This window comes from Cyprinus carpio, chromosome A1 (assembly GCF_018340385.1).
Source record: "Cyprinus carpio isolate SPL01 chromosome A1, ASM1834038v1, whole genome shotgun sequence".
Classification (NCBI taxonomy): Eukaryota; Metazoa; Chordata; class Actinopteri; order Cypriniformes; family Cyprinidae; genus Cyprinus; species Cyprinus carpio.
In genome coordinates this window covers 29,987,725-30,015,638 of record NC_056572.1, presented here as the reverse complement: position 1 = coordinate 30,015,638, position 27,914 = coordinate 29,987,725, and the positions used below count along the sequence as shown (strand labels likewise).

General features: G+C 36.9%; 3 protein-coding genes and 1 long non-coding RNA gene across 13 annotated transcripts; 2 read left to right on the top strand and 2 right to left on the bottom strand.

Annotated features, from left to right (window-relative positions):
• Positions 1-115: 115 nt before the first annotated feature.
• On the bottom strand, positions 116-6,074 carry LOC109110136. Of its 8 annotated transcripts, none has more exons than XR_002021187.2 (6): positions 5,947-6,074; positions 5,395-5,722; positions 5,138-5,277; positions 4,511-4,573; positions 3,335-4,350; positions 116-273 (listed from the first exon to the last, which is right to left on the bottom strand). It is a non-coding gene; the product is annotated as an uncharacterized LOC109110136 (long non-coding RNA). The 8 variants fall into 8 exon arrangements; XR_006160622.1 differs by having other exon boundaries at positions 116-270; XR_002021189.2 differs by lacking the exon at positions 116-273 and adding an exon at positions 2,541-3,223.
• A 92-nt stretch (positions 6,075-6,166) lies between these two features.
• LOC109110132 (ATP synthase membrane subunit K, mitochondrial-like) lies at positions 6,167-7,059 on the top strand. 2 transcript variants are annotated; one of them, XM_019123175.2, is made up of 4 exons: positions 6,167-6,259; positions 6,620-6,711; positions 6,839-6,934; positions 7,016-7,059. In XM_019123175.2, the coding sequence occupies exons 2-3, from the start codon at positions 6,625-6,627 to the stop codon at positions 6,926-6,928; spliced, it is 177 nt and encodes a 58-aa protein (XP_018978720.1). In that variant the 5' UTR covers positions 6,167-6,259; positions 6,620-6,624; the 3' UTR covers positions 6,929-6,934; positions 7,016-7,059. The 2 variants fall into 2 exon arrangements, with proteins under 2 accessions (XP_018978720.1, XP_018978721.1); XM_019123176.2 differs by having other exon boundaries at positions 6,195-6,258; positions 6,608-6,711.
• Positions 7,060-7,096: 37 nt separating this feature from the next.
• LOC109110123 (TAF5 RNA polymerase II, TATA box binding protein (TBP)-associated factor) lies at positions 7,097-13,634 on the bottom strand. Of its 2 annotated transcripts, XM_042761604.1 has the most exons (11): positions 13,197-13,634; positions 11,915-12,140; positions 11,463-11,778; positions 10,630-10,793; positions 9,952-10,087; positions 9,755-9,875; positions 9,464-9,593; positions 9,115-9,279; positions 8,462-8,645; positions 7,853-8,030; positions 7,097-7,770 (listed from the first exon to the last, which is right to left on the bottom strand). In XM_042761604.1, the coding sequence occupies exons 1-11, from the start codon at positions 13,588-13,590 to the stop codon at positions 7,553-7,555; spliced, it is 2,232 nt and encodes a 743-aa protein (XP_042617538.1). In that variant the 5' UTR covers positions 13,591-13,634; the 3' UTR covers positions 7,097-7,552. The 2 variants fall into 2 exon arrangements, with proteins under 2 accessions (XP_042617538.1, XP_042617548.1); XM_042761614.1 differs by lacking the exon at positions 7,097-7,770 and having other exon boundaries at positions 7,859-8,030; positions 8,443-8,645.
• A 1,302-nt stretch (positions 13,635-14,936) lies between these two features.
• Positions 14,937-22,099, top strand: LOC109110577 (glycogen synthase kinase-3 beta-like). Its single transcript, XM_042761580.1, has 3 exons — positions 14,937-15,743; positions 21,623-21,816; positions 21,954-22,099. Exons 1-3 carry the CDS (start codon positions 15,656-15,658, stop codon positions 22,077-22,079), a joined length of 408 nt encoding a protein of 135 aa, XP_042617514.1. The 5' UTR covers positions 14,937-15,655; the 3' UTR covers positions 22,080-22,099.
• The last annotated feature ends 5,815 nt before the right edge of the window (positions 22,100-27,914 follow it).

Sequence of the window (27,914 nt, the reverse complement as noted above, 5' to 3'; positions counted from 1 at the left end):
CCTAGTGAGTGTCAATGCATACATACATGTGGGAATGAAGTATGCATGTATGAAGTGTAGCTGGCACTCACCTCTCTCATCAGGAAGTAGCAGCAACACTGAAGTGTAGCTGGCACTCACGTTCCTCATTGGACAGGCTCTGCAGCGCCCTCTGCAGAAGGGCATTTGCAACGTCGCTCTGGTGCTGTCGTAGCAGGAAGTTGCCCTAACAGATATACAGCCTTCTCCTGTCTGAAGCGTTTCACCATGCTGTTAATAAGGATTCTCAGCCTCCTACACACACACACACACACAACATACAAAATGTAATTCGGGCGTAACTGATTTGTTCTCATCCATCCAACAACATGTGATACACATTATACTGGTGGCCAGATTTCATTATTTTAACACTATTGACATTAAGAACAGTTAACATAAGGGTTTATTTCTATATTCATATTTATATATAATAAATATCCATATTTTATGGCATTTCATATTGTACACTAATGTTCTGATGGCTTGTAGCACATTATATATATATACAGGTCCTTCTCAAAAAAATAGCATATTGTGAAAAAGTTCATTATTTTCCATAATGTAATGATAAAAATTAAACTTTCATATATTTTAGATTCATTGCACACCAACTGAAATATTTCAGGTCTTTTATTGTTTTAATACTGATGATTTTGGCATACAGCTCATGAAAACCCAAAATTCCTATCTCAAAAAATTAGCATATTTCATCCGACCAATAAAAGAAAAAGTGTTTTTAATACAAAAAAAAGTCAACCTTCAAATAATAAGGTTCAGTTATGCACTCAATACTTGGTCGGGATCCTTTTGCAGAAATGACTGCTTCAATGCAGCGTGGCATGGAGGCAATCAGCCTGTGGCACTGCTGAGGTGTTATGGAGGCCCAGGATGCTTCGATAGCGGCCTTAAGCTCATCCAGAGTGTTGGGTCTTGCGTCTCTCAACTTTCTCTTCACAATATCCCACAGATTCTCTATGGGGTTCAGGTCAGGAGAGTTGGCAGGCCAATTGAGCACAGTAATACCATGGTCAGTAAACCATTTACCAGTGGTTTTGGCACTGTGAGCAGGTGCCAGGTCGGTGCTGAAAAACGAAATCTTCATCTCCAGAAAGCTTTTCAGCAGATGGAAGCATGAAGTGCTCCAAAATCTCCTGATAGCTAGCTGCATTGACCCTGCCCTTGATAAAACACAGTGGACCAACACCAGCAGCTGACATGGCACCCCAGACCATCACTGACTGTGGGTACTTGACACTGGACTTCAGGCATTTTGGCATTTCCTTCTCCCCAGTCTTCCTCCAGACTCTGGCACCTTGATTTCCGAATGACATGCAAAATTTGCTTTCATCCGAAAAAAGTACTTTGGACCACTGAGCAACAGTCCAGTGCTGCTTCTCTGTAGCCCAGGTCAGGCGCTTCTGCCGCTGTTTCTGGTTCAAAAGCACACCCCTGTGCACGGTGGCTCTGGATGTTTCTACTCCAGACTCAGTCCACTGCTTCCGCAGGTCCCCCAAGGTCTGGAATCGGTCCTTTCTCCACAATCTTCCTCAGGGTCCGGTCACCTCTTCTCATTGTGCAGCGTTTTTTGCCACACTTTTTCCTTCCCACAGACTTCCCACTGAGGTGCCTTGATACAGCACTCTGGGAACAGCCTATTCGTTCAGAAATTTCTTTCTGTGTCTTACCCTCTCGCTTGAGGGTGTCAATGATGGCCTTCTGGACAGCAGTCAGGTCGGCAGTCTTACCCATGATTGCGGTTTTGAGTAATGAACCAGGCTGGGAGTTTTTAAAAGCCTCAGGAATCTTTTGCAGGTGTTTAGAGTTAATTAGTTGATTCAGATGATTAGGTTAATAGCTCGTTTAGAGAACCTTTTCATGATATGCTAATTTTTTGAGATAGGAATTTTGGGTTTTCATGAGCTGTATGCCAAAATCATCAGTATTAAAACAATAAAAAGACCTGAAATATTTCAGTTGGTGTGTGGCAATAAATCTAAAATATATGAAAGTTTAATTTTTATCATTACATTATGGAAAATAATGAACTTTTTTCACAATATGCTAATCTTTTTAGAAGGACCTGTATATATATATATATATATATATATATATATATTATATATATATATATATATATATATACACACACAATTTTAGTAATTAACATTTAGACAGTGTAAAAAAAATAAGTTTTGGGACTATAAAACCTTTTTTTATGCATTTAAAAGTCTCATGCTCACCAAGGGTGCATTTATTTGACTAAAAATCCAGTAAAAAACACTGAAATATTGTTCCAATTTAAAGTAACTGTTTTCTATTTGAGTATATTTTAAAATGTGATGTATTCCTGTGATGCAAAGCTGTATTTTCAGCATAATTACTCTTGTCTTCAGTGTCACATGATCCTTCATTTCTTATTTGTTGAAAACAGTTATTTCTGTGGAAATGCAATACTTTGCGTTTTTTTTTTTTTTTTGGATCCTTTTTGATGAACCGAAAAATCAAAGAACAACACATTCTTATTTAATAAGTTTTTATTTACTTATTTTATGAATTTATTTTATAAGCCAACAGAAAATCATTGTCATCATCTGCACAATTACGCACATGCAGGCCGGATGTTCTCAATATCCGGAGAAGAAAGCAACAGATGATATGGGTCAAAGACCTACAGACCACCCATTTATTACTTCAGGCAACACGTCACACTGCTGCTGGTTTCTCAGGACAGAAAGAGCACAAACTACAGCAATGTGCATTTCAGATGGTTTTTATAACATTCAATGTAGTAAATTTTGTTTAAAGCATGTTTTGCTTCACACTTTTTTTTTTTTTCTAAATGGCTCAATTTATAGTCAAAAGCTTAATTTCAACATTCCATGAAGGATCAAAAACTAACTTAATAAATAAAAAATAAACAAACAAATAAAAATAAAAAAAACTTATATAAATTAAATTTATATTTATGTTAATATTTATTTCAATTATTATTTAATATCAACATAATATAACATATTCATATATTTATATTTAATAAATTTAGAGATAAATAGATAGATTGATTTAATGGGATGTTTCAAAGAAGAAAGTGATGGCAGATCTACAACCCAGTTTAAACTTGAAATGACACTTGTTTATAATATATCTGGAGGGACGTAATGAAATGTTGAAATTTTAATTTTCTTCCCCGATAACGTAGCACCTGGACAAAAGACATGCACAAACATAAACAAACTTCACATTTAGAGCTTCTATGCAGGAAAAATCCTTTCAGACATTCATCATAAACAATTGCAACTAGGTCATGACTCACTGGACTAGTTGGCCCAGCTTGTAGGGCTCTAGCGGGTTGTCTGCGTATGCATCAGAGAGATTGTTTACCGAAGCAAAGCCCGAATTCCCAAATGGGAGTTTGAGAAACAGTCCCATGTGAGGCTCAATTTTCCAAACCATCGCCATGGTGACCAACCCTTGCTCCAGCTTGTACGTCCCTACAGCAACAGGACACACAGGAAATGCTTAAGACACTCAAGGGACGACCGCCATATGTGTCACGACATCAAGAGCAGTGTGACTCAGCGTTTGGTGTAACGAGGAGAAAATGATGTCACATCAAATCTCCTCTCACAGTACTGATAGTGCAGAGAAAGACGAAAAGGCCGGCTGGTACCAACACCAACAACCTTTGCAGAAATGGTCTGTCCTGTTTTAAAAAGCGTCTGTGGGTGTTTAGCTCACTGTGGAAACACACATATGAAAACACAGCTCGCTTATTCAGAAATTAATGTAAACATACATGCATTTTATAAGTGGATGACTTAAAATGATTTTTACAAGTAACATTTATGCCACCGTTAAAGTGACTCTTTCAAGTAACGTGTTTATTAGATATAAATGAAATACTTTTGTAACATGTCACTTTTAAAATACATTTATGCCACCGTTAAAGCGACTCCAAGTAATGTGTTTATTAGATATAAATGAAATACTTTTTATTAGAAAAGCAATATTGTAACATGTCACTTTTAAAATACTGCATATAACAAAGAAGGAAAACAAGGTTGTACAGAGACTCGCCCCAGGTTTGTTAATCATGGCTAGTAGTTCAACAGCTCCCATGATGTTGGGCTTCACATGAACTTTTAAGCATTGTGCTTCTTTGACGTACTGAAGAAAAGGTGAAAAAGACTTCAACAGCTCATGCAGTTTGAGATTACATTTCCTGTTCCTTAGACTGTAAAAGTTACCTTTGATGCAAAGCATATGACTTCATCTCCAGGCTTGTAGTTCACTTTGGTAATTGTCTTCTTATCAGAATTATTCAGTTTTCTGGAAAAGAGTGAAGAGTTGAAAAAGAGTGTACAGCAAAACAACCAACTGAAAACACACACACACACACACACACACACACAAATGTTTGGTGCAGCTGTTCCCATATGCTGCTTGCTCACATTAATCTAAAATTATGGAGAGCTGGAGAAATTCATACCTGGGCAGAAGGGTGAGTTCAGGGAGGAAAACTTTAAAGTTGGGGTGAGAGACTGGCAGGAGCCTGTTAAAAGAGAATATTTTATGAGGAAAAAAAAAACAAAACAGTAAAATCAATGTTTTGTCATAATTAAAAATGTCATGCTTGGGAAATGTCATATAAAAGAATTTCAAAAGTCCAAAAAGCTGACATTATCACTACAACACAAATGAAAAGCATATTCCTCACACTGAGCCACAAAAACAAAATATGAACAAATATGAGCATGCAACTGAGCAAAATTATATGAAATATTACTTAAATCTATATATTAAAAGTACACAGTAAAATAATTGTCCCATGAAACAGCAAAATAATTTAATTAAAAATGTAAAAAAAAATTTTTTTTAAATAAATGGGAAGAAAACGAATTATAAATAATGATTTAAAATCGTATTGAAATAAATTAAAATATAAAATTAATAATATTAACAATGAAATAAAAACAAAACAAAAAATCATTTAAATAAATGAAATAAAAATAAAATAATAAAGTAAAAAACTCCACAATATTTAAATAAGTTGAAACAAGACTCAAAACCATTTAAATAAAATACATTTAATCAAAAAATATATATATAGCAGTACCTTCAAACTGTCTTCAGGTCTTCCTTAAGAATATTGGAGATTGGCAGGTAACCAACGAGACCACTTGGGAGACCAGCCACTGCCTCAGAGTCTGACACTTCCTTCACACAGCCCAGCATCAGAGAGCCAATCTTCAGATTCTAGACGGAGAGACCAGAGTGATCAGACACAAAGTTATCAGTAGCATGACTCAAGTCTTTGTGTTCATCAAGGCTCCAGATATTTTAAAAACAAAAAGAGTTTATACATATACATACATGAAGATGAAGAATTTCCACACTGGCGGCAGTATTAAGTTTTAAATCCCCTTCTTCCAGTTTTTATTGTTTTTTTTTTCTTTTCATACTGTTGCACAAACTTTCTCTTCTTTGTAACCACTCTTTCACGTGCATAGCAAGTTGTGCTGTATGCACATTGATCTTCTTTAAAATCACTGTTGTAGTCATCACCACCACCATCATCATCATCATCTAACTTCAAAAAGATTGTCCACGTCATGTGCCTTCACATTTTTAGGCTCAGTGGTCTTCTTCTGTCCCTTCACGGGGAAATCTTCCTCCAAGGACGCCATTCTTCACCATGTACCTAAATATAAACGCATAAAACAGAGAATCTCTGAGACATTAATCTTTGTCTTGTCTCACATCTGCTTACATGTTCTTACCAGACTGCAGGCAGAGACACATTAGCAACACAACATATATAACTATACTATAATGCACCGTTTAGTCAACGTAATCCTTACATGTAAATACACACCAACTGCCATTAAACCCCTCTAACGGTAACAACAAATTCATTTGACTCACGCTATAAAACGTTGTGTAGAGCTCAATCAATGCAAGTAAATCTCACGCTCCTCAGAAGAGTGCGAGCTGTACGACCCGGACGTAAACACTGAGAGGCGGGATATCAGATAATGCCGAACGGAAAAGTATCAACCAATAGAATGACGGGAAAATTAGACCGACGTCTCTGCGAACCTATTGTTTTGGTGCAAGAAATGATTGACGTTAGTGTAATCCAATAAATGCAGTTCATTCAGGCTATCACCACGAAGGCGGGATTTCCTTAAATCATTCATTTTTCCGGCCTCTCCACTGAAGGGCACCAGTTTGCTTGGTAAGTCATGATTCACATTTTAATAGTAATATATTTTATTCAGCGTGTTTTAGAAATCGATGCTTTTTTTATATTGCTTGCTAAACGAATATACGCTGCTCAGTAAAGCCCGCAGGTCGCATTTACCACAAAGACGCTTTGACTGAGCTGCTTAGAATTTTAAATATCGTTTAAACTTTAAACATTATTGGAAATACCTATGAAATCTCATGTTTAAACTACAACTACATTTCAGGAGAAAACAGCCTGTCATTATTCCAATATGCAGTGTTGTCCTTTACGCATTTATGAAAAGCGTTGCGTAACTTTGAACGTATTTATTTTCATTAACAAATGCATATATTAACCGTTTGCGTACAGAAATCATGGGAGGACACGACGCTGGAACTCACCACCAGTTCACTGGCATCGCCAAGTACTTCAATTCATACACCATCACAGGCAGGAGAAATGTAAGTTCAGTTACCCTCGAATCATGCACATTCTGACAGTCTTATGCAGTTAAACTCAAGTATGCATTGCCTTTGTATTTTTCCACTAAATGAAGTAATCCAGACTCTCCTTGTCCCTTGACTTTAGTGTGTGTTGGCCACATACGCCAGTATTGCTGCCATTATCCTCTTCTTTAAATTGAAGCCCAAGAAGCAAAAGGCCGTGAAATCAAGTTAATTTATAGTAAGTGCTGCCTAACTTTAACTCTTACCAAAATTTAAATTTCCTAAAGTTACGTTCTAATGCTTCTTCCTCTGTTTTCAGGATGTTTTGTGATGAAACTAGGGGTGCGTGAAGCTAGTTCAACTATGTAAAGAATAAAAAAAAAATCACTTACACCAAACAAACGTTGTGTAGAAAATTTTATTTACAATTTTAGGAACTCGTATTAAAATTTGTACAGAAACTATGAACTGTTCATATGCAACACATTTCAAAGATCAGTGACAAGTTTCTGAATAAGAATGGAAGAGTTTATCATTTACAAAGACAAAAAGAGACCAGCCACATCATTTCGAGGCATGTGATGTGTAAGGGCCTTGGGGAAAAAAAAAAGCATGGCAGTGATGCTGTCGATGAGAAAAAGAAATAAGCTTCTCGTGAGCATGAGGTGTAAAATCTGATCTAGGATCAGCATATGAATGATGCAAGAGGTATCGGTGGCTGCTGTATGCTCAGTGCTTGATGTCTTTCACTTTGCTTGGACCTATTTCACATGTTAGGGTGAGCAATAATATGCACCATACACGAAAAACAAACACAGCTATGAAAGGTCATTGTCCTCAGGACTCTGCGGTCAGGTCACTGGGAGTTGTAGGCGCCTGCGGCCAGTAGCAGGTTGCGTCTGGTGAAATGCAGGTGGGTGACAGGTGTGGATTTGCTGTGGTATGTCCCGAGCAGCAGCTCCTGGGAGTTATCGGGCAAGTGAATGTGGCCCGTCGTTGCAGTGAAGTCGTCCGTCTCCACTTCATCGAAAGCTTTCATGGAGTTCCACAGCCGAACTGTGTTATCCATAGAACCTGGAAAACACATGGAATTCTAAACCGAACTGAACGGCTATCAATCAGACAACAAAAGCCATTCAGTAGATTGTGTGCTGACCTGATGCCAGGATTTCTCCGTCTCTGCTGAACTTGAGGGAATAAATTGTGTCTGTGTGACCCTTCAGCTCTCCGATCATCAGCCCATGTCCAATATCCCATAGTAAAACTCTCCCGTCTGTGGATCCAGATGCCAGGAACTTTCCATTAGGTGAGAATGCTAGAGAATGGATGGGCCCCTGAAAAACAAACATGGTCACTTTTTACTATTACTCACATGACTTGCATAGGTCATAGGATAAAAATGGTCAATGGGTAATAAACTGCACATAAGAAAAGAAGGGTTGAGCAGGTTTGTTAGTGATGGGTTTGAAATGACACGACAAGGAGCTGAAATAAAATATACAAATTATATGAAAAACTTGCTTTGGCAACAAACTGAAATACAATCAGTTTAAGCTGAAGTACTCAAATTACTAAAAGTGAAATAAAAATAAAGCTAAATTATTAAAACTGCTAATTTAAATTATGAATACAATACTATAATAGTAAGGCTACATGAATAACACTGAGAGGGAGTGATGCTATGCAAATTCAAACATAAATGAGACGAATGGGATTTCCTTTGCAGTGCTCATATCTTCCGGTCACCTTTGGAAGCTTTCGATACCTTGTGACCTGTGAAAATGCGGACACAGTTTCCATTCAGGACGTCCCAGAGGCGTATAGTGCGGTCGGTCGAGCCTGTGGCCACATAGTTAGAGTTGGGGTGGAATCGCGTGCAGGTGCAGGTGACGTCAGCTAGATGCCCAGCAAATATCCGCAAGGGCTGGTAATGATCCGTCGCCCAGAGGCTGGGAAGCAAATAAAGATATCCTATTTGATTAAGGTCTTGAAAACATTTGCAAAATCTTGTCATTCATAGATGGGTCTCGTCATAACCAGACTATATGATAATCACATTTCTCACTAAAATAAAAAAGACTTTGCTTAAAGGAAATAAGCCTTATTATTATTATTATATTTACAGATATATTTATTATCATTAATAATACATACATACATACACACACACATATATATATATATATATATATATATATAAATATAAATATATAAATATTTATATATATATATATAATTTATATATATATATATATATATATATATATATATATATATATATATAAATATTTATATATTTATATATATATAATTTTTATTTAATATCTATATAATTATTATATATTATCGCAACACACATTCAGAAAAAATAAATACTATTATTAATAACAGCATTACAATAATGAGACTCTACCGTACCGTGCTACTCTGTCGTGTCCTCCTGACACAAAGTAATAGCCAAAGGGTGAGAACTGAGTGTCCCACACTGGATAGTTGTGTCCTTTATACCCCACGAGACACGTAAACGTCAGCAGACTCCACAGTCTGACTGTCCCGTCCTCAGAACTGGACAACAGATAGTTCCTGAGAGACACAGAGATATCAAAGCACACTGTCAGATCAGCTGCTGCAGGATGCTTCAAAACTGCAGGAAGATATCAAATCACTTCAAACAGGTTTAGTCCATAGCAAACTAACTGTTTGGTTGGTACACACATCCCCTGTTGTCCTGTATTACTCAGAGATACTCAGAAGACACATTTGATACCTGTCTGGACTGAAGCTGACACCATACACCGGCCCACTGTGACCGTAGAGGATCTTCGACTCACTGGCCGTCTTCTCATCCATGATCCTCTCCAGAACGTCATCAGACTCTTTATCAATCATATTCAGATCTAGAGAATAGGACAAGCATAACTGAAATCATCCAAGGCATCATACACCGCTTACACTGGGGTCTAGAAGCAGAACATTCGGGATCGTGGAAATATAGCTATTGGAATGTTATAGTTGTAAGATTTCACTCAAATGTGAGAGTGATTATGGAGGTCCGTACCTGCTGCAGATTTGACTTTGCGCAATTTCTTGGGTGTGACGCTCCACACGCGGACTGTGGAGTCTGCAAACCCTCCCGCTAACAGACTGGAGTCGTCAGTGAAGTCTACCGCCGTCAAACCCTGAGCGACAACACGCAATCAGCAGCTGTGAAGTTAGGCAACACCAAACTAAACCATCAACAAACACACTGCCAACCTGGTAGGCGTTGAGCAACGTATAGAAGCAAATGGAAGGCAGGTTCTCGGGGCCGAGCCGGATTCTTTTGGTGCTCTCCTTCATGTACATGATCTTATCCAGTTTGTCCGAGTCCTTCAGCTCCGGCAGAGGGATCCTGTCAGTCAGAGAACACCCCGGAGACGAATAACAGGTGATGAGACTATATACCAGTTTCAAATCATTTCTAAGCATCATTTTTAAATTCTCATGAAAAATATATATATATATATATATATATATATATATATATATATATATATATATATATATATATATATATATATATATATACGTCCAATATAGACTACCTTTCAACAGTTTGGGGTGAGTAAGTCTAGTTTTCTATTGTAATATATTTTAAAATGTAATCTATTCCTGTGATGCTAAGCTGCATTTTCAGCATCATTCCTCCAGTCTTCAGTGTCACATGATCCTTCAGAAATCATTCTGATATGCTGATTTATTATCAAATAACATTTATTATTATTATAAATGTTGAAACATTCGTGCTGCCTAATAATTTCATGGAAACCATGATACATTTTCTTTTAGTATTCTTTGATGAATAGAAAAATCTTGTCAATGAAAAAGTCTTCAATGTCACTTTTGATCAATTTAATGTGTCCTTAATGAATAAAAACTAAAAAACTGTTATACCTGTTCTGTTGAGGAGCGTTGGGGTCTTGTTTCTTACTCTTGGAGCCCAGACTGTCCTTTTTTGTTTTCTTCTTCTTGGGCTTCCCTTCTTCATTCTCTGCTTCATCATCTTCATCATCTAACGGGACCTCAATCTCTGGCTCCTTTAGCAGTCCATGGAATACCTGGTACCATTAGAAACAAAAACACAATCTTTTTCAAATAAGAGATGATTTCAATTCAAGAGACTGCAATTATGAGATATGCCTCTCTTTATAATTTCCTCAAAGTGCAAACTCTGTCACCGTGACATCAAGTATCCAAACATCCATTATATACACTAGCTTTCAAAAGATTTTTTTACTGCCAGCAAGGCATTAAATCAATCAAAAGACATTTACAATGTTACAAGATAGTCCTGTTTCAAATAAATGCTGTTCTTTTGAACTTTCTGTTTATAGAAGATTCCTGAGGAAAAAAAAAAAATCACAGGGTTCCACAAAAAAAAAAAAAAAAAAAAAAACTATTAAGCAGCACAAATGTTTTCAACACTCATAATAATTTTAAATTTTTCTTGAGCAGCAAATCAGCATATTAGAATGAAAACTCAACTATCAAGTGACAAATAACAATTTAAAAAATATTCAAAAAAAAAACCTCTTAATCACAGAAATATATAAAATATATTAAAATGGAAAACAGTTATTTTAAATTATAATATTTCACTCTTTTTCATCAAATAAATGCAGTTCTGGTGAGCATAAAAGAGTTCTTTCAAAAACATTTGAAAAAATCTCACCAATCTCCAACTTTTGAACGGTAGTGTAAGTTTTCCATACGGAAACGTATCTAACCTTGGCTTTATTGAGTTCTCGTCTGCCCTCTCCCGCAAGACTGCCGGACATGCTGTCGATCTGGCTCTTGCTGCGAGGCATGCCGTCAAAGATGTCGATGTACAAGTGCTCCTGAATGATGTTCCATATCTGGTTATTATGCCTTTCCTGCAAGTGTCTCTTCAGCAGCTGGTACGAGTCTCGGGAGATGCGCAGCACGAAACGGCTGGTGCGGAAGTCCAGCAGCACCTCGTTCCCCTTCAGGTGCTCTTTCTTAGTGAGGCCGCAGAGAACGCGCAGGTCATCCTGATAGTAACACTCCTGATCACCGCTAAACCTGTCGGCAAACAGGAAATGAACTGGTTAAGCCACAGTACCGAAGAGTCCAATGTTTAGATTTACAGAATAAAAATGGTCATTATAGTCAAATTACATGAGGATAATCCTATCATCCCCTGAGATCTGATGCTTACTTCTCAAAGAAAGCCTTTGCTTCATTCTCATGGTTGTTGTAGACCAGCTCCAGGTACATGTGGACGAACAGAGGGTAGAAGAGCTGGGACAGCTCCGCTCGGTGACAGTCCAGCACGGACTCGATGAAGTTCTTCAGGCCGCTGTAGTACACCTGATACAGGGAGGGGTCCCCCTGCTGGCTGTACGCTGATAACACCACACTGACATCCGGCTGGTCATCTGCTCCTGCAGCAGACAACATAAACATCAATGGTGAATCACACCTGGAAATATTGATGATATAACTGCATATTGAAAAAGCAGGTTAATCACAGCAAAAGATGCTACACGGTACAAAGGCATAAGATATATTTTTATATACACATATGTACACACACACAAACATTTACTTGGCATATTGTTTTTATACTGTACAAACTGTATATTCTATTGCCCTTCACCAACCCTAGCCCTCACAGGAAACTTTCTGCAGTTTTACAATTAAAAAAAAAAAAAAAAAAAAAAACTTTATTTTTAGTCCAGTTTTACAAATGAGGATGTCCCCAAATGGAGGTTTTTGGAGATTTTGTCAGGTTTAGCTCACTTTTGGGTGCAAATGTGTCCCCAAAATATGGTTAAAAGAGTAGTTCACATTCAGAATGAAAATTCTGTCATCATTTACTCACCCCCCACTATTCCAAACCTGTATGAGTAAAAAAAATTAATACTGTGAAATATTATTACACCTAAAAAAAAAAAATAATCTATTTTCATATATTTTAAAATGTAATTTATTCCTGTGATGCAAAGCTGCATTTTCAGCATCATTACTCCAGTCTTCAGTGTAACATGATTCTTCAGAAATCATTCTAATATTCCGATTTATTCTCATTATTGGAAATAGTTGTGCTGCTTAATTTTATTTCAAGACAAGTAATGAAAATGCTTTGTACAGTTTTAGTTAATTATAATAATTCTACATTGTGATGTATACTATGTAGCACTATTTATATTAATTACAGTAACAGAGTTATATCCAATGTCTATTTTTCTTTTTATGCATTAACTTCCTGCAAAAAGTGCATGTGGAGTGACAGTAAACTCAGTGTTCAAATGTACGAAACATAAGCAAGACTATTTTTGGAGGGCTATATTGTTGATGCAGCTAACCTTCAATACAAACTATAGAGCAAAACATTAGAAAGGCATGACGCTGACTTTGTACTGTTTAAACAATTTAAAAGGTGCAATTCACAATTATTTGATAAATATCAGGAATTAGAAGTTGTAGGTGACACTCACTTTTTACGGGCATGCTTTGGGGGGCGGCTGCTGATGTGATGGACACCCGGCTGAGCAGAGAGTTCGCATCCCCTCCATCCACGTCTCCCTTCCCTCCTCCGCTGCCATCGGTAGCCTGCGAGTCCTCCTGATCTTCTCCTAAACCGGCTTCCCGCCGCAGGATCTCCACAGAGTCCGTCAGTTTATTCCGCTTTAGAAACTGCAGAACTGCGATTAAAGTTTGCTGGTCCTCCATCTTCGGGGCTCCGCCGGCGGGGGCAGCGGTGAGGGGCGACGAGGACAGCGTCCCGCTCGCTGTGTTCCCCGAGAGGTTTGACGTCCCATCGCTGAGAATCTCTGGCTTTGTCTCTTTCTCTGCGTCTAGCTCCATTTGTCCATCTTGCACAGCCGCCATTTTTCCCTAGCGCGAGAAGCAATGGCGTCATGACGTACGCAGCGTAGTACGTCATGGCGTACGTAAGGCAGTGCTTTTTTTTTTCTTTCTCTCTTTTTTTATGGGGTCAGTAGCCTAGCTAGAGTAGAGCGTGAACCAGCGTGAAGAGAGAATCAAATTAGTTTTCTATGGGTAAAATTATCATGAATACCGACACTGTCATTTTCTTTCTTTTTTTTTTAAGTGCTCTTATTTGCCCTCTGGAACTGATTTTCTGAGGCATTTTTACTTTTGGAAGGGCATTTTGTTTCACAGTTTAAACATAATGTCGTCCCTGTAAGTCGAATACTTTAATTGAATTTGAATAAATGAATAGAAATACATTTAAATCTGAACAATTACTGATGTTACATATACAATCATACTAACATGAAATTCAAAAGTAGCTGTAAATGATGTACAAGTATTGTATCATAATAAAATAAAGGCATAAAAATGGGTGTTTTACCAGTATGAGTTCTGTATGAGAGATATCAAAATTCTTGAAATACTTTACACTACAAATATTTTTTTCAAAACCTATATTTAACATATTAAATCTATTTTTACCCTTTGCAAAAAGTTGTAAGTAGCTGTAAATAGACTATGGAACTGACACAAGAGGGAACAACTATAGACTCCTGATCGTTTCTTATAATTTACATTAAATTTCTATAAAGTCAAATGATTTTGCGGATTCTTCATGGCGCGCCGCGCGATTCGAGGCCGTACGTAACAAATTCGCGTTCACAATTTCGAAATCACTTAAAAGTTACGTTGTTCAGCGTTTGAAAATCGGTCTTTACGTAAAAGACGTATTATTTTCCAAGTCGACTGTAGAGGCAGTAATGTAGCAAATGAGAGAGGGAGTACTGCGCTGTTCCGGTGGGAGGTAGTGGTGGGAAGAATCGGTTCTTTTGAACAGTTCATTTCAAAGAGCCAACTCAGGGTTTCTTTACTTCATGACGGAATTACGTCACGACAACGTGGTCCCGAAGTGGCTCTAAAACGTTACAATCAAGCCACATATAAACACACATTGCTGTGTATTATGCTTTTCTCCGATTAAGTTTTATTAAAAAGAGTTTAATGTCCCAGTTCAGTCAGTTTGTTGCAATGACCCAACTCATAAAATAATCCTGCTAAGTAACTGATTTACATTTTAGCTGATTCAGCCGTCCTAAACGTAATTACAGTAGACCTACGTTTTACTGGTCAACTTTTCTGCAATTTGTCTATTAAAGTATTTTACAATGAGTTAGTCAATATTCGTAAACTCTACTATCAGCTAAATAAAGAACAGCTCAGTTCGATTCGATTCGGGAACGAGTCGTTTGGAGCGTTTTGAAAGATTCATTCAAAAAGATTCTTTCACGGATCACTTCGCTCACATCGCTAGCAGGAGGCGTCCAGAGCGGCTGTGTCAGTCGAAAGCGAACATCTTCATCAGGGATTTTGCGTCTTTTGAGGGCTCAAAAAAGAGTTAGCGACATTCGTCCAGTCGTTCGGAAGCAAAATGCCTGAATTAGTTGCGTTTTATCGGATCTAGATCAGTATTCATGGACTGATGCGGCCATGGCAAGTCTCGGTGTCCGCTGTATCGATACACGCCTGCAACATCTGAAGGATATAAAGTGAAAGATAAATTATCATTAAGTTTATCTGATCTCGGCAGACTCCATCTGTGCGCATGCGAGATAACAGGTCTGTGCTCTGGATATGCTGATGTAAACTGATATAGACGGAGTATCTGTTCAAGATAATGCGATTTTGTCTTTCCATGGACAAAATCATCGGCAAGTCTAAAACGGGGACTAATTTGTACCATTTGGTTTGTAACGTGTTTTTAAACGGTACATTTGATGGTTAATGAACGGATATCTTCACCTACAATCAGCTGACCACCTATGAATTCACTGCATTAGAAGAGATATCCTGGAGTTTTCCTTCATTTGCTTGAACAAAAGCAGACTTGGACCCCAGATATTTAGTCTTGTGTTAAAGGAGCCTATAAGGATCGTGGTTAAAGAGTAGAGGCATCTTGGAGATGTCAGGCCGGCCTAGGACCACCTCATTTGCGGAGAGCTGCAAGCCAGTGCCGCAGCCTTCAGCCTTTGGCAACATGAAAGTCAGCAGTAAGTATCAACGTCTACTCTGTTTCTCATATCGTAATAATTCTCAGGCAAACACTATGAGACGAACAACAATTTCACAATTGGTTTTGTTTGGGATGCATATGTGTATGATGTACAGTTTGTGAGCATCTGTCATGTAATCTTGCATTGCTGCCTGGATCTCAAGGGATGGGTCAGGTCCTGTCTCTCATGATCAGATCTGCTCAATGGAAAGAGAAACACATTTGCTGCACTGTGCACTAAGTAAGCACCCAGCTTGGACACTGCACAGCTCAGGAGTTTATACCAGGGAGGTTGCAGTGCTCAGACCTTTTTTTTCCCCCCGGTTAAGATAATCACTGCATTAACTTGCAGAAGAATTGTCAAAATTTAATCTGAATTTTTTACTTATTATCATATAAGCATCATGTAGAACCCATTAAAAAAATAAAATAAATAAATAAAAAAAAAAAAAAAATATATATATATATATATATATATATATATATATATATATATATATATATATATATATATATATATATATATATTTCTGTTGCTTGAAATTAAACATTTACTGAAATAAAATAAAATAAAATAATAAAAGCTTATTTTATTTGAGCTATTTTCCGCATTGTTTAATCTGATGTTCTAAAATAACTAAAAATAAAAATTAATAAAACCTACATAGTAACAAAAATGACAGCAAAATTACTAAAACGTTGACTAAAAGAAAATGAAAGCATATATAAAATGAAAGCATATGACATTTTTAAGAGAAGCAGGAGTCTTAAACAGGATTTGATGGATAATTAAAGTGTGCTGTGTGTGTATGTTTTATGTGAGTGTTATATAAGTGTTAGTAGGGAAAAGGGAATATTAAGTTTTATTTTAACCTATTATCTGATCCACACTCCAGAGCAGAAAGGGTCGGTAATGCACCAATAAGCTGGATGCCAACCACCGTTAAACTGGAAAGAAGAAGAATGAAAGCAAATCTAAAAATTAAAACTAATTCCAAATATAAATAAAAACTATAATAGTATCCCATTGATCCTAAAATAACACTGACCTGATTACCATAACCAGTTTAAACAAATATTCCAGGTTAAAGAAGTCTGAAAAAGACTTCACGTGAAAAGCTGTCACATGATATTTTATTCCAGCGTTTATTCCGAATAAAGCGTTTACGTGACCCGAATGTCATGCCTTCTACAGATTTTATTAAATATTATGTCCAGTTTGGTCTATCATTTATATGATGTATACACAACCCTTTTTTCTGATCAGAATATTCCCGTGGACACACAAAACACTCCTGTATGAATTCTTTCTTCTATGGAAGTCGATGGCTACCATCAGCTGTTTGGTTACCAGCATTTTTCAAAATGTATTCTTTTGGACTCAAAAGAAGAAAGAAACTCGTACAGGTTTGGAACAACTTGAGGGTGAGAAAATGACACAATTTTCATTTTTGGGTGAACTAGCCCTTTAAGGGCTTAATCTGAGACCCTTTTAGCTGGTTAGATTCCTTGTAGTTCCATGATGAGCTCAGGGCTTGTTTTAGTGCTCTGACATCCTTGAATAGGTATAGATTTATAAGCCATAAATGTCTTGAGGGACAGCTCACTACTTGATATCTCACTTACTTTCTAGCTGGAGAGCTGCATGAGCTGCAAAATTGTCCCTTGCCCCTCTTTGAACCCATGCCCCATGGTTTGATTGACAGGCCTCTCTCCAGAGCCTCAGCCCAGCTGGATAACTCATTTCCTGCACTAATGATGTGCATCTCACCACTGTGCTCCTCAGGAAAGGAGGATCAGAGGGATGCATGTGACTCACCTCTTACTTTAGCTCTCTCCCAAGTGTCTATACCTACAGCAGCTGTCTGTAGTGTCACAGTCAACTTAACAATAGGGGCAGACATGTGGATTAGCACTCTGACCAGCACTTAAAACAACCATGTCTGTCTAATGGTGTCTTAATGGAAGCACAATGGTTTCATTACATTATTTTCTACTTGGGATTAGGTTTTGGAGGGTTTAAAAGCAGATATTGTTGACGTTATGTACAACAATATAATTGCAAATGAATGCATGTGTGTTAGAGTATGTGCCGGTGGTCCTGTGGTTGATCTGATCAGCTGACTCCCAGCATCAGCCTTACAAGCTGACTCATCTTGCTGCCATAGCAACACCCAGGCCTGAGGCAGCGGGACTTCCTCCACAGGGTGCGTCCTATAGAGGGGCTACACCTGAGCATGTGATGCACTCATTACCATCACACGCCAAATAGCCTATGTCTAGGCACGCTTATCAGAGAACAGCAGCAGGCCTCTCTTCATAGCTGCCAAATTACATTTCATAGCTCGTACCATGAACCTGTCCAATCAAATTAGGGTTTAAATCTATTTAGAGCTATTATAGACCTCCTTAGGGTAGGTGTCTGTTTAATGTGTATGAAACGTGCCTGCGAGGGACAGAAGTTTGTTCAGCGGTTCAATTGTACTGGTGTTGATCATTATTATATTGTTAACAATAAAAATATTTCAGTATTTCCAGTGGACAGAAAGCTTAAAGAATAACATATTGGTACAATAGTTATCAGTTGGCACATACCAGCAGATTTAGGATATTTAACTGTGCTTTTTTCCAGTTTTTACATTAAGATTAGTCTTACCTTTGCTGACATTTAATGCTCACTTTATCATTTAAATGAATAGAGTTGGAAGGATGTTTTTGAATGAAGTGTCTCATGCTCATCCAGGCTGCATTTATTTGCTCACAAACGTAGTAAAAACAGTAATATTGTAAAATATTACAATTTATAATAACTGTTTTCTATTTTAATAGATTTTCATTTAATCAGTCGAATGCGTTCTTGCGTAATACATATATTATTTAAAAACAAAATAGATTTTTTTTGAACCCAAACTTTTAAATGATAGTGTAAAATAAACAAATGTTATAATACTGTTAAATGTAATCTTTAGTAAATCTCAAAATGAATATCCATTTTGCATACTGTATATTATAATGCCATAAGAAGAAACTAATTATTGGCTCATTAGTATCATTCAGGATTTTAATATTAGTACAGCCAGTTGAATGCATTGAACATCATTTCCTCACAGCCTGTTTTGGTAAGTGTCAAGTTAATTATAACGTTCATCTTAGCTAATATTCTTTTTGATAAAATAAAAAATACGCAAGGGTTGATATGTAGAATATTGTTGTTTAAATTCTGCAGAGCTGATAGATATTCATAATCCGTTCATGTTTATTTGTGATCGTTTCATTTTCATCTGTTCTTAACATTGCGGATGGAGAGAGTTAATCATTTTGGAGAAGATTAAGCTAAGCTGCGTCTTATATTAAATGCCTGGGTTTATCTGAATTGCTAAATGACTAGTCGGTTCACCTCAATTAAAATTCCATGCTGCCGAGCCAAGATGTTTATTAGCTCATCGTGTGATTGTGTGCGCACACTCACGCCCTCTGACTCATCACATTTCCCCGTCCTGAGCGTGCACACTGTCTGCACTTTACTCCACGGCTCACCTGACCTGCCAAACACACTTGCACTCACACAATTATACCATTTCACTTAAATTGGGCTTAGATTGCCTGCACGTTTCAAGTGTCCTAAAGCTGTACATTAGCTTTGCGTGAGGAACAGATTGAAACTGAAGTCATTATTACCTGAGCAAGCTGTTAACTTGAGATCTTGATCTGTTTGATTCGATTCATGAACGAATCATTCTTTTGACCTAGATCCTGATCTGATTCACAAAACAAACTGAACGATTCATTCATGAGTCGGTTCTCTAATTCAGCTCACTTACTCATTGATCTATTCACAGCGGTTCTATTCAGATCTGTTCAGTGACGGCTGTTGACTGTAAAAGACTAAAAATAATTTTATGTGACTCATTTAGAAAGCAAACACAAGCCGAGCTGCTTATTATTCCCATTATTTTTTTAAAGATTATTTTTGTAACACTGATGCATTCCTGACTTATATGCTCTGTGATGAATCATAATACTGTCTATACTTTGAAACCTGTATGGTAAATCTGATATTTCCTTCCTTGTGCTTTCATTCTGTAGGGAGTGTCTGTAATAGACACTGAAGAACAGATTCACAATTGCTTCCCTTACCTTGATTTAATTTTTTTTTTCCAGAAATGGGTCTGATTGAAAGTCTAACTCAGCAATAACATAAAAAAAAAATATATATATATATATATATATATATATATATATATATATATATATATATATATATATATATATATATATATATATATATATATATATATATATATATATATATATATATATATATATTTTTTTTTTTTAAAGGGGTTGTTGATTATGATTTCACTTTTAACTTTAGTTAGTGTGTAATGTTGCTGTAAGAGCATAAACAGTGTCTGCAAAGTTACGATGCTCAAAGTTCAATGTAAAGGGAGATATTTTCTTTTAAAGAAATCGCTGTTTAAAGACTACAAAAGAAAAGGCTGGTAGGGACTACAACAAGCGTCTTCCTGGGTTTGTGACGTCACAGACCCTGAAATTTACATAAACCCTGGCTCCGGGAACATGCAACTACCCGTATTGAGAAGTGGGCGTGACTTTCCAGACAACGTGCACTAGACAGTTAGCGAATCTGAGCCAGCTAACCAATCTGAGCCTGACTGCTTATTTCTGAGGGAGGGGCTTCAGAGAACCAAGAAAACAACATACATTATAAATGAAAAAGCAAACAACAACTAAGAAAAAAAATAAAAAAAATAAAAAGTTTTAAAAAAAAAAAAAAACAAAAAAAAAAACAAATCATGAGTATGTTACACTGCACCTCATAAACACAACCAAGCCTTTGATCGGAAAAAGCTGATCAACCAATCCTTTAACCCCTTTTGAAAAAAAATAAATATATTTTAAGATATATATATGCATATTATATTTTTATATTTTTTTATATATTTTTATTCAGCATTAGATTTATCTAAAGTGACAATAATTATATTTAAACATTACAAAAAATATATTTCAAATAAGTGCTTTCTATTAATCAAAGAATCCACAGAACAGCAGAACAACTGTTTTCATCATTAATAATAATAATAATAATAAAAACATTTCTTGAGCTTCAAATCAGCATATAAGAATGATTTCTGAAGGATCATGTGACACTGAAGACTGGAGTAATGTTGCTGAAAATTACTGCATTTTTTAATCAAATAAATGCAGTCTTGGTGAGCATAATTAAAAATACATGAAAATATCTTACCAACCCAAACATTTGAACGGTAGTGTAGCTAATGAGAATGTGATAGGTTAATGGAAATATCTCGACTTTATGCTGATAAAAGGAATAACCGAAGGTTCACTGATGTTATTTCCTATTGGACATTAAGTTTCCGTGACCTCAGCTTTGGCTTGGACTAGATCACTCTCTAGACGATGTGCTTATCTTTAGTTTCCAATTAAAATTCTCATTGTGCAAATTCTTGATCCCATTTGCTATCTATACAAAGTCATTATCCACCATTCAAACTCACAAAAGTATTTAGTATTTAGTCAGTTTCATATTACTTGACCACAGACCTAGCTACACAATAAAAATATATTTCTACTAAATAATTGAGGACAGTTCCCATTTTGTCCTTATATTTCCCGTTTTTCACGTCATCAAGCACTTGCTCAGGGTGTGAAAACGTGATGAGGTGTGAAGCGGATGTGTTTAACTCGAAAATGTGCTCTGGTGAATGAATGATACACGCAGGATCATACACTAATGAACATAGTAACACCTAGAGCACGTTACCCTGTAAAACAGACCAGTGAATTACAAAGGAATATTCATGGTACATTGCACTTTCTCTCTCTCTTTAGGAGATAAAGATGGTAGTAAAGTTACAACAGTGGCCGCGACCCCCGGTCAGGGACCCGACCGACCTCAAGAGGTCAGCTACACGGACACAAAGGTCATCGGGAACGGCTCATTTGGGGTCGTATATCAAGCGAAGCTGTGCGACACCGGTGAGCTGGTGGCCATAAAGAAGGTGCTGCAGGATAAAAGGTTTAAGGTAAGCATCTGTTTTTCGTTGCTTGTGTGCTTACATCAGAAATGTTTAATCTTGAGGTGACAGGTTTAGCCTTATAACCACTGATGTCATTTCTCACGATTCTTTCTTTCTCTGTCTATAAATTGTTTTTGGGTCAGAATCGTGAGTTACAGATCATGAGGAAGTTGGATCACTGTAACATTGTCCGTCTGCGCTACTTCTTCTACTCCAGCGGAGACAAAGTGAGTGCCACTTTTCTTCCCTCGTTTTTGTTCTTTTTCTGAGCAGGATCATGTTCACTATAAACCAGAAACATGCTGTCCAGCAGTTTCCAGCAAATGCTCTAGGTCATGGGATATGTATTCCTATCCCTCAACCCAAAATCAATAGAAATCTAACATATAAATTAACTATCCCTACTTGCTGCTGGTAGTATGGCTCCTGCACACTGAGTTACACTCTGTACATCAGCAAACTCATACTTGAAAAGAAATCCAATAGAGCATGACCTTTTAGTCAAGTGTTTTTATTTAAAAAATACAAAATAAAAATAAAATAAATAGATTTAAAAATTTATATATTTTACATAAAGAAAATTAAGTCTATTTTTCATTAATGCGATTTTATGATCATGTGATTTTTATATAGTAAGTGTTTGTGATAAATTATAAGGGTTTCCACTGATCATAAAAATCTTAATTTGTCCTTCTACAAAATAAGGCCTAAAATGTCTTAGATCAGAGCAGAAAATTTCAAATTCATAAATTCATGGCTTTAAATGTTGAATGCACTGCAAAAAAGGAATATGTGCCTCAGAGTTTTTGTTTTCCAGTACAAATATCTAAACATCTTAAAATCTAGGCACATTTACTTAAAGGGGTCATATGATGCAATTTGAAGTTTTCCTTTCTCTTTGGAGTGTTATATGCTGTTCGTGCATAGATGAGATCCCTAAAATTGCAAAGACTAAAGTCTCAAACCCAAAGAGATATTCTTTATAAAAGTAAAGACCATGCCCTCCTAAACACACCCCCACATGTCTACATTACTGTGTGGGAAGATTTGCATAACACCGGCCAAAAGTTTACGCAAAGTTTATTCTCACTGTAGTATTGTTGCTGCCTCCTCCATGCCGTGGAGACTTCTTTGAGACTACTTTGTTTGGCCTTCCAAAAGAGGACACAACTAGAAATCAGTGCTTAAGTTGTATCTACAACACTGTTCAAGAACAGTTCAACCCAAATATTCTGATCTGTGCAGTGCATTTTACGGAGGACTGTTTCCTGAACCCGAGAGAGTTGTTTCTACAAAGTAAGGCAATTTCAACTTTGCAAGGACAGTCTGGCGCTTCTCACAGCCTGTTAGTATGTTTTCATATTTAAAGAATTTGCCACTGACAATTTAAACGCGAGTTTTGAGTCGTGTAGAGTAGCGCTTGTTTGTTGTTTATCTGATCCCAAATGCAGACATGGTTTTATGTTTACACAGCGCAATATGCAATGCAATGCGTAAAAAGACAGTATAAGTCATTATAATCAGTAATTATGGCCCCACTGGATGCAACAAATGCCTCATTTGTAATGGGTTTTATTGTTTCTGTCACACGGCATCACAGTATGGTAAGGGCATAACATTTCTGTCACACGCTTGAGGTATTCGGCCAATCACAATGCACTGGATAGCTAGCCAATCAGTGTACATCTCACTTTTCAGAACGATGAGCTTTGAAAAATATCGACGCGTTTCAGAAGGCGGGGCATAGAGGAGCAACAATAATGAACAGTATGTGGAAAATAATGTGTTTTTTTTTAACCTTAAACCGCATAAACACATTGCATTACACAAAATACACAAAATAATGTTCTTTTTAGCAATGTCATATGACCCCTATAAGATGCAAATTGATCATATTTGATCATTTGATTTGATCAAAATTTAATTTAGTTTTTGCTTAAAACAAGAACAAACATGTCAAGGGGTATTTGTTCTTCTTTTAAACTCAATTTCGATTCATTTCTTATAAAACAAAACTTATTATTTAATGTCATTTTGCTTCTCAAGTAAATGTATCTTGCTTAAATAATCTTTAGACATTTGCACTGGAAAATTAGAAAAAAAGTAATGAGATCTTTTAGAAGTTTTAAACTTTCAGTGTTAAGAGATTTACATGTAGAGGTCATATTGACATATAGTGTTGCCATTCAATTTATTCCTCACATTTTCCTTACTTGGTCTTAAAAAGGTCTTAAAAAGTCTTAAATTTACCTTCATAAAATCTGCAAAAACACTGAATAAATACTAAGTAATCAATCAATCTTAATGGTGCTGTAGTTTCTTACTTTATGAATATATTTAGTGACATTTGTATATTTTTTAAAAAAAAATATGTTTATAAGCATATTTAATTAAAAAGTAATATATCTCACCCAAAAAATGGTGCTAAAATTTTTATGCAACACATAAACAGATTTTTTTCTTTTTAGTTCCTTATTTGGTTGGAGTTCTTGCAAGATTCTCCAGTACATTATGAACAAATTGAATAAAATATACTTTACTGTCCCAGAAGGGAATTTCATCTCATGGTGTGGTACACATACACAAAACACTTTCTTTCTTTCTTCTTCAAATCATTATATAAATCAAATAATGCACACATGCAAACAGTACATACACTAGAAGACATCTGCTATCCAAACAGGGTGGTATTTTTGTTGTGATTTACAGCTTTGGTTGCTCATGCCCTACAGCATTGACCTGTGGATAGGATTTCTGGTAATCCTGCGATAGCCCTGGGGGCAAAACCTGTCACAGCAGTGGCCAAGAAACAGCTCAGTAGGAAACTTTTGATTGATGGGAAGATAAACTGTTAGACTAGCCCTATTTTTACTGTATGACAAGCTCTGGCTCCTGTTCAGCCAACCAAAGGGACAATGTGTGTGTGTGTAGAGAGTTCACCAAGTCAGGTCTATGAGAGTTCAGACTTCCCTTTCAATGTATAATCTGTAAACAGATCACACTAAAAGGATCAGAGTCCTGTCAGGATCCTATAATGAGAATGCTATAGCATTACCTACCTGAGAGAAAGTTTACAAGTCAGAAGTAAGAAAGCGCTTTATTGCCAAGTATGTTTACACACGCAATGAATTTGTCTTGGCGACGGGAGCTTCCAGTGCAGAAGAAAGTACAGACAATAATGTAAACATACATGATAGTGCAGACATATACATAGGAATTACACAATAGAGATGAAATATAACACTAATGTAAGATAATTTAAACAATGCAATATAATACAGAAGTAGAAATGTAGAAAAAAAAACATGGTTTTAATAAATGTACAGATATGCTATGCAAAAATGTGTCAGTTATAATGAACAATGTGTAGTTATGAACGTTTTAATTGTTCAGGTTGAAAATAGCCTGTGAAAAGGAGCTGTTCTGGTGGTTGGTGCTCTGTAGCGCCGAACAGAGGGCAATAGTTGAAAAAGAGAGTGGGCCACTGGTTCTTGAGATCTTGGAGGTCGGAGATCTTGAGAGATGGTGCCCACTGCCCAGGGACCTGAATGACTCTACTGCAGCCACAGTGCTGTCTGGTGATCATCATCATCATCATCATGGTGATCCACTGACAGATTGGGATGGGCAGTTTGGGTCAGTTTGTCTGAGAGAAGGTCAGGCATGATGGTATTGAAGGCCGAAATGAAGTCTACAAACAAGATCCTTGCGTAAGTCCCAGGTCAATCAAGATGTTGCAGAATATAATGCAGTCCCATGTTGACTGCATCATCTACAGACCTGTCTGCTCTGTACGCAAACTTAACAAGACTCCAAAGACTCAATTCATCCAACACAACCCACACAGAGACTCTCAAACGACTTCATGACCACAGACGTGAGAGTGACAGGGGTGTAGTTATGAAGTCCAGTGATTTGGGGTTTTTTTGGGGACTGGAATGATGGTGGAGCATTTGAAGCAGCAGGGAACTTCACACAGCTCCAGAAATCTGTTAAAGCTCTGTGTAAAGATAGGGGCCAGTAGGTCAGCGCAGACCTTTAAACCGGAAGCTTTCTTAATCTTCTTTTTTCTGAAGACCCAGTTCACTTTTTGTACACAGACCTTAAGCACAGGTTGAATGATAGGAGAGGGAGAGGGAGGGAGAGGGGTGGGTGTATGTGTGAAGTGCAGATCAGAGCAGGTGCGGGGTGTGAGACGGGGCTTTTCAAACCGACAGTAAAAACCATTCAGACCGTCAGCCAGTTGTTGATTCTGAAAACTGTTTTTTTGCGCTTGTTCTGTTTCTGGCCTGGTTATACAAAGTTTTATCCCAACTTCTGTAAGCATCCTTCTTGGCATGACAAAGCTGTTTGAGTTTCCCAGTGAAGCATGGTTTATCATTATTGAATGACAGGAGTGTCTGTGTAGGGATGCACATATCCTCACAGAAACTGATATATGAAGTTACAGTATCTGTGATCTCATCCAGATCAGTGGCAGCAGCTTCAAAAACACTCCAATCAGTGCAATCGAAGCAGAACGTACACATTCGCGAGAATTAAAGAGGAAAACTCCCACGGCGAGTAGAAATGTTCACATTTTATGAACACATCTTTTTCAGCGTTGTTACATGTGAAAACCAACTTTTGTTGATGAAGAAACACAATCCACCGCCTCTCGTTTTCCTCCGTTAACTCCGCGATGCGCTCCACTCTGAACGGATGGAAGCCCCACAGATGAAGCCAGTTTCAGTGAAGCACAATGCAGCAGAGTTTGAAAAGTCCTTGTTGATGCGGGTGAAGAAAAGTTGTTCATCCATTTTTTTTAAGAAGGGAACGGACATTTGCAAAAAATATGCTTGACAGTTTGAAAGCCGCGCTCGCAGAGCTTAACCAGCGTGCTTCCCTCTTCTGCGTCTGTACATGCGTTTGAACAGCACCGCTGCACCTGGGATGTGTTGTCTGGGATGTGTTGCTTAATGTTAAAGAGTTTGGCCCTGGTAATAGAAGAAAGATGACTAAACACAGAACAAACAAACAAATACAGCAGAAAAACTGTGGAGCTCAGCTCTGTGGCTGCCATTCGCAGCGCCATCTTGGTCTTAAATCTTACAAGCTGCAGATATCCAAAATCAACCACTTCTTTCTTTTTGAAAAGTGGAACAAATGTACCATAATGTAACCCAACACTAACCACATTCATATATGCATAGTTCATGTCAGAGTTAGTCCACTTCAGCTAGAAGGGCCATATTCATATATAAATATAGATTGCAGCTCATGCTTTGGATGTGGTTTGGAACCTGATTGGTTGTGAAACTTGAGATTTTTTTCTCTGAGCAAACAGGGTCTGTTTCATCCAAATACTGTTTTGTTTCCCTTTATGTTTTAGATTGAATTAATTCAATTGAAGTGTCAAATATTAGTGTACAAAGAATTTTTCTCTGTGCTGGCTTGTGCCAGAAGTTAAGATTTTCAATATTACTTCCTCAAAAATATAATAAATACACATTTATTAGTGACATAAGTTTATATGTGTATATCTCTATAAATAAACTACCTTTCAAAAGTTTGGGGTTGCAAAGATTTTGAAATGTTCTTGAAAGAATTATTTCACCAAGACTGAATTTATTTGGTTCAATAAAAGCAGTAATATTGTGAAATATTATTTCAATTTAAATAATTTTTTCAAAGTGAAATTTAGTCCTGTGATGCAAAGCTGAATTTTCATTTCATTACTCCAATGTTCTGGAGTGGCCCATTCAAGCTGGTGCTTCCAAGATGATCAGAAGTCATTCTTGCAATTCGATAAATCTTAATCAGTTTTAGCTTGAGAGATCTATATAGGCCTATATATTACATCCAGTGAGGATGCATTTACTTGATCAAAAGTGTGACAGTAAGTACATTTATAATGTCTAGAAAAATATCCGTTTTAAAAAAAATGGTATTCTTTGAACTTTATATCACGGTTTCCAAAAAAATATGATGCAGTCCAATTGTTTTATAAATAATGTGTGCAGCATTGATAATAATAGGGGGCACCAGGGGAATCTCTGAGATCACTCGAGAGAGACAGACAGAGAGAGAGAGAGAGAGAGAGAGAGAGAGACAGAGAGAGAGAG

Excerpts from the sequence above, each read along its gene's own strand:
- LOC109110132 (XM_019123175.2), top strand. The coding sequence starts at position 6,625 with ATGGGAGGACACGACGCTGGAACTCACCACCAGTTCACTGGCATCGCC. Across the intron at positions 6,712-6,838 it reads CCATCACAGGCAGGAGAAAT|TGTGTGTTGGCCACATACGC; the intron begins GTAAGTTCAGTT and ends CCTTGACTTTAG.
- LOC109110123 (XM_042761604.1), bottom strand. The coding sequence starts at position 13,590 with ATGGCGGCTGTGCAAGATGGACAAATGGAGCTAGACGCAGAGAAAGAG. Across the intron at positions 10,794-11,462 it reads GAGAACTCAATAAAGCCAAG|GTATTCCATGGACTGCTAAA; the intron begins GTTAGATACGTT and ends TAATGGTACCAG. Across the intron at positions 8,031-8,461 it reads GCATTTTCACAGGTCACAAG|GGGCCCATCCATTCTCTAGC; the intron begins GTATCGAAAGCT and ends TTTGTTTTTCAG.
- LOC109110577 (XM_042761580.1), top strand. The coding sequence starts at position 15,656 with ATGTCAGGCCGGCCTAGGACCACCTCATTTGCGGAGAGCTGCAAGCCA. Across the intron at positions 15,744-21,622 it reads TGGCAACATGAAAGTCAGCA|GAGATAAAGATGGTAGTAAA; the intron begins GTAAGTATCAAC and ends CTCTCTCTTTAG. Across the intron at positions 21,817-21,953 it reads TGCAGGATAAAAGGTTTAAG|AATCGTGAGTTACAGATCAT; the intron begins GTAAGCATCTGT and ends TTTTTGGGTCAG.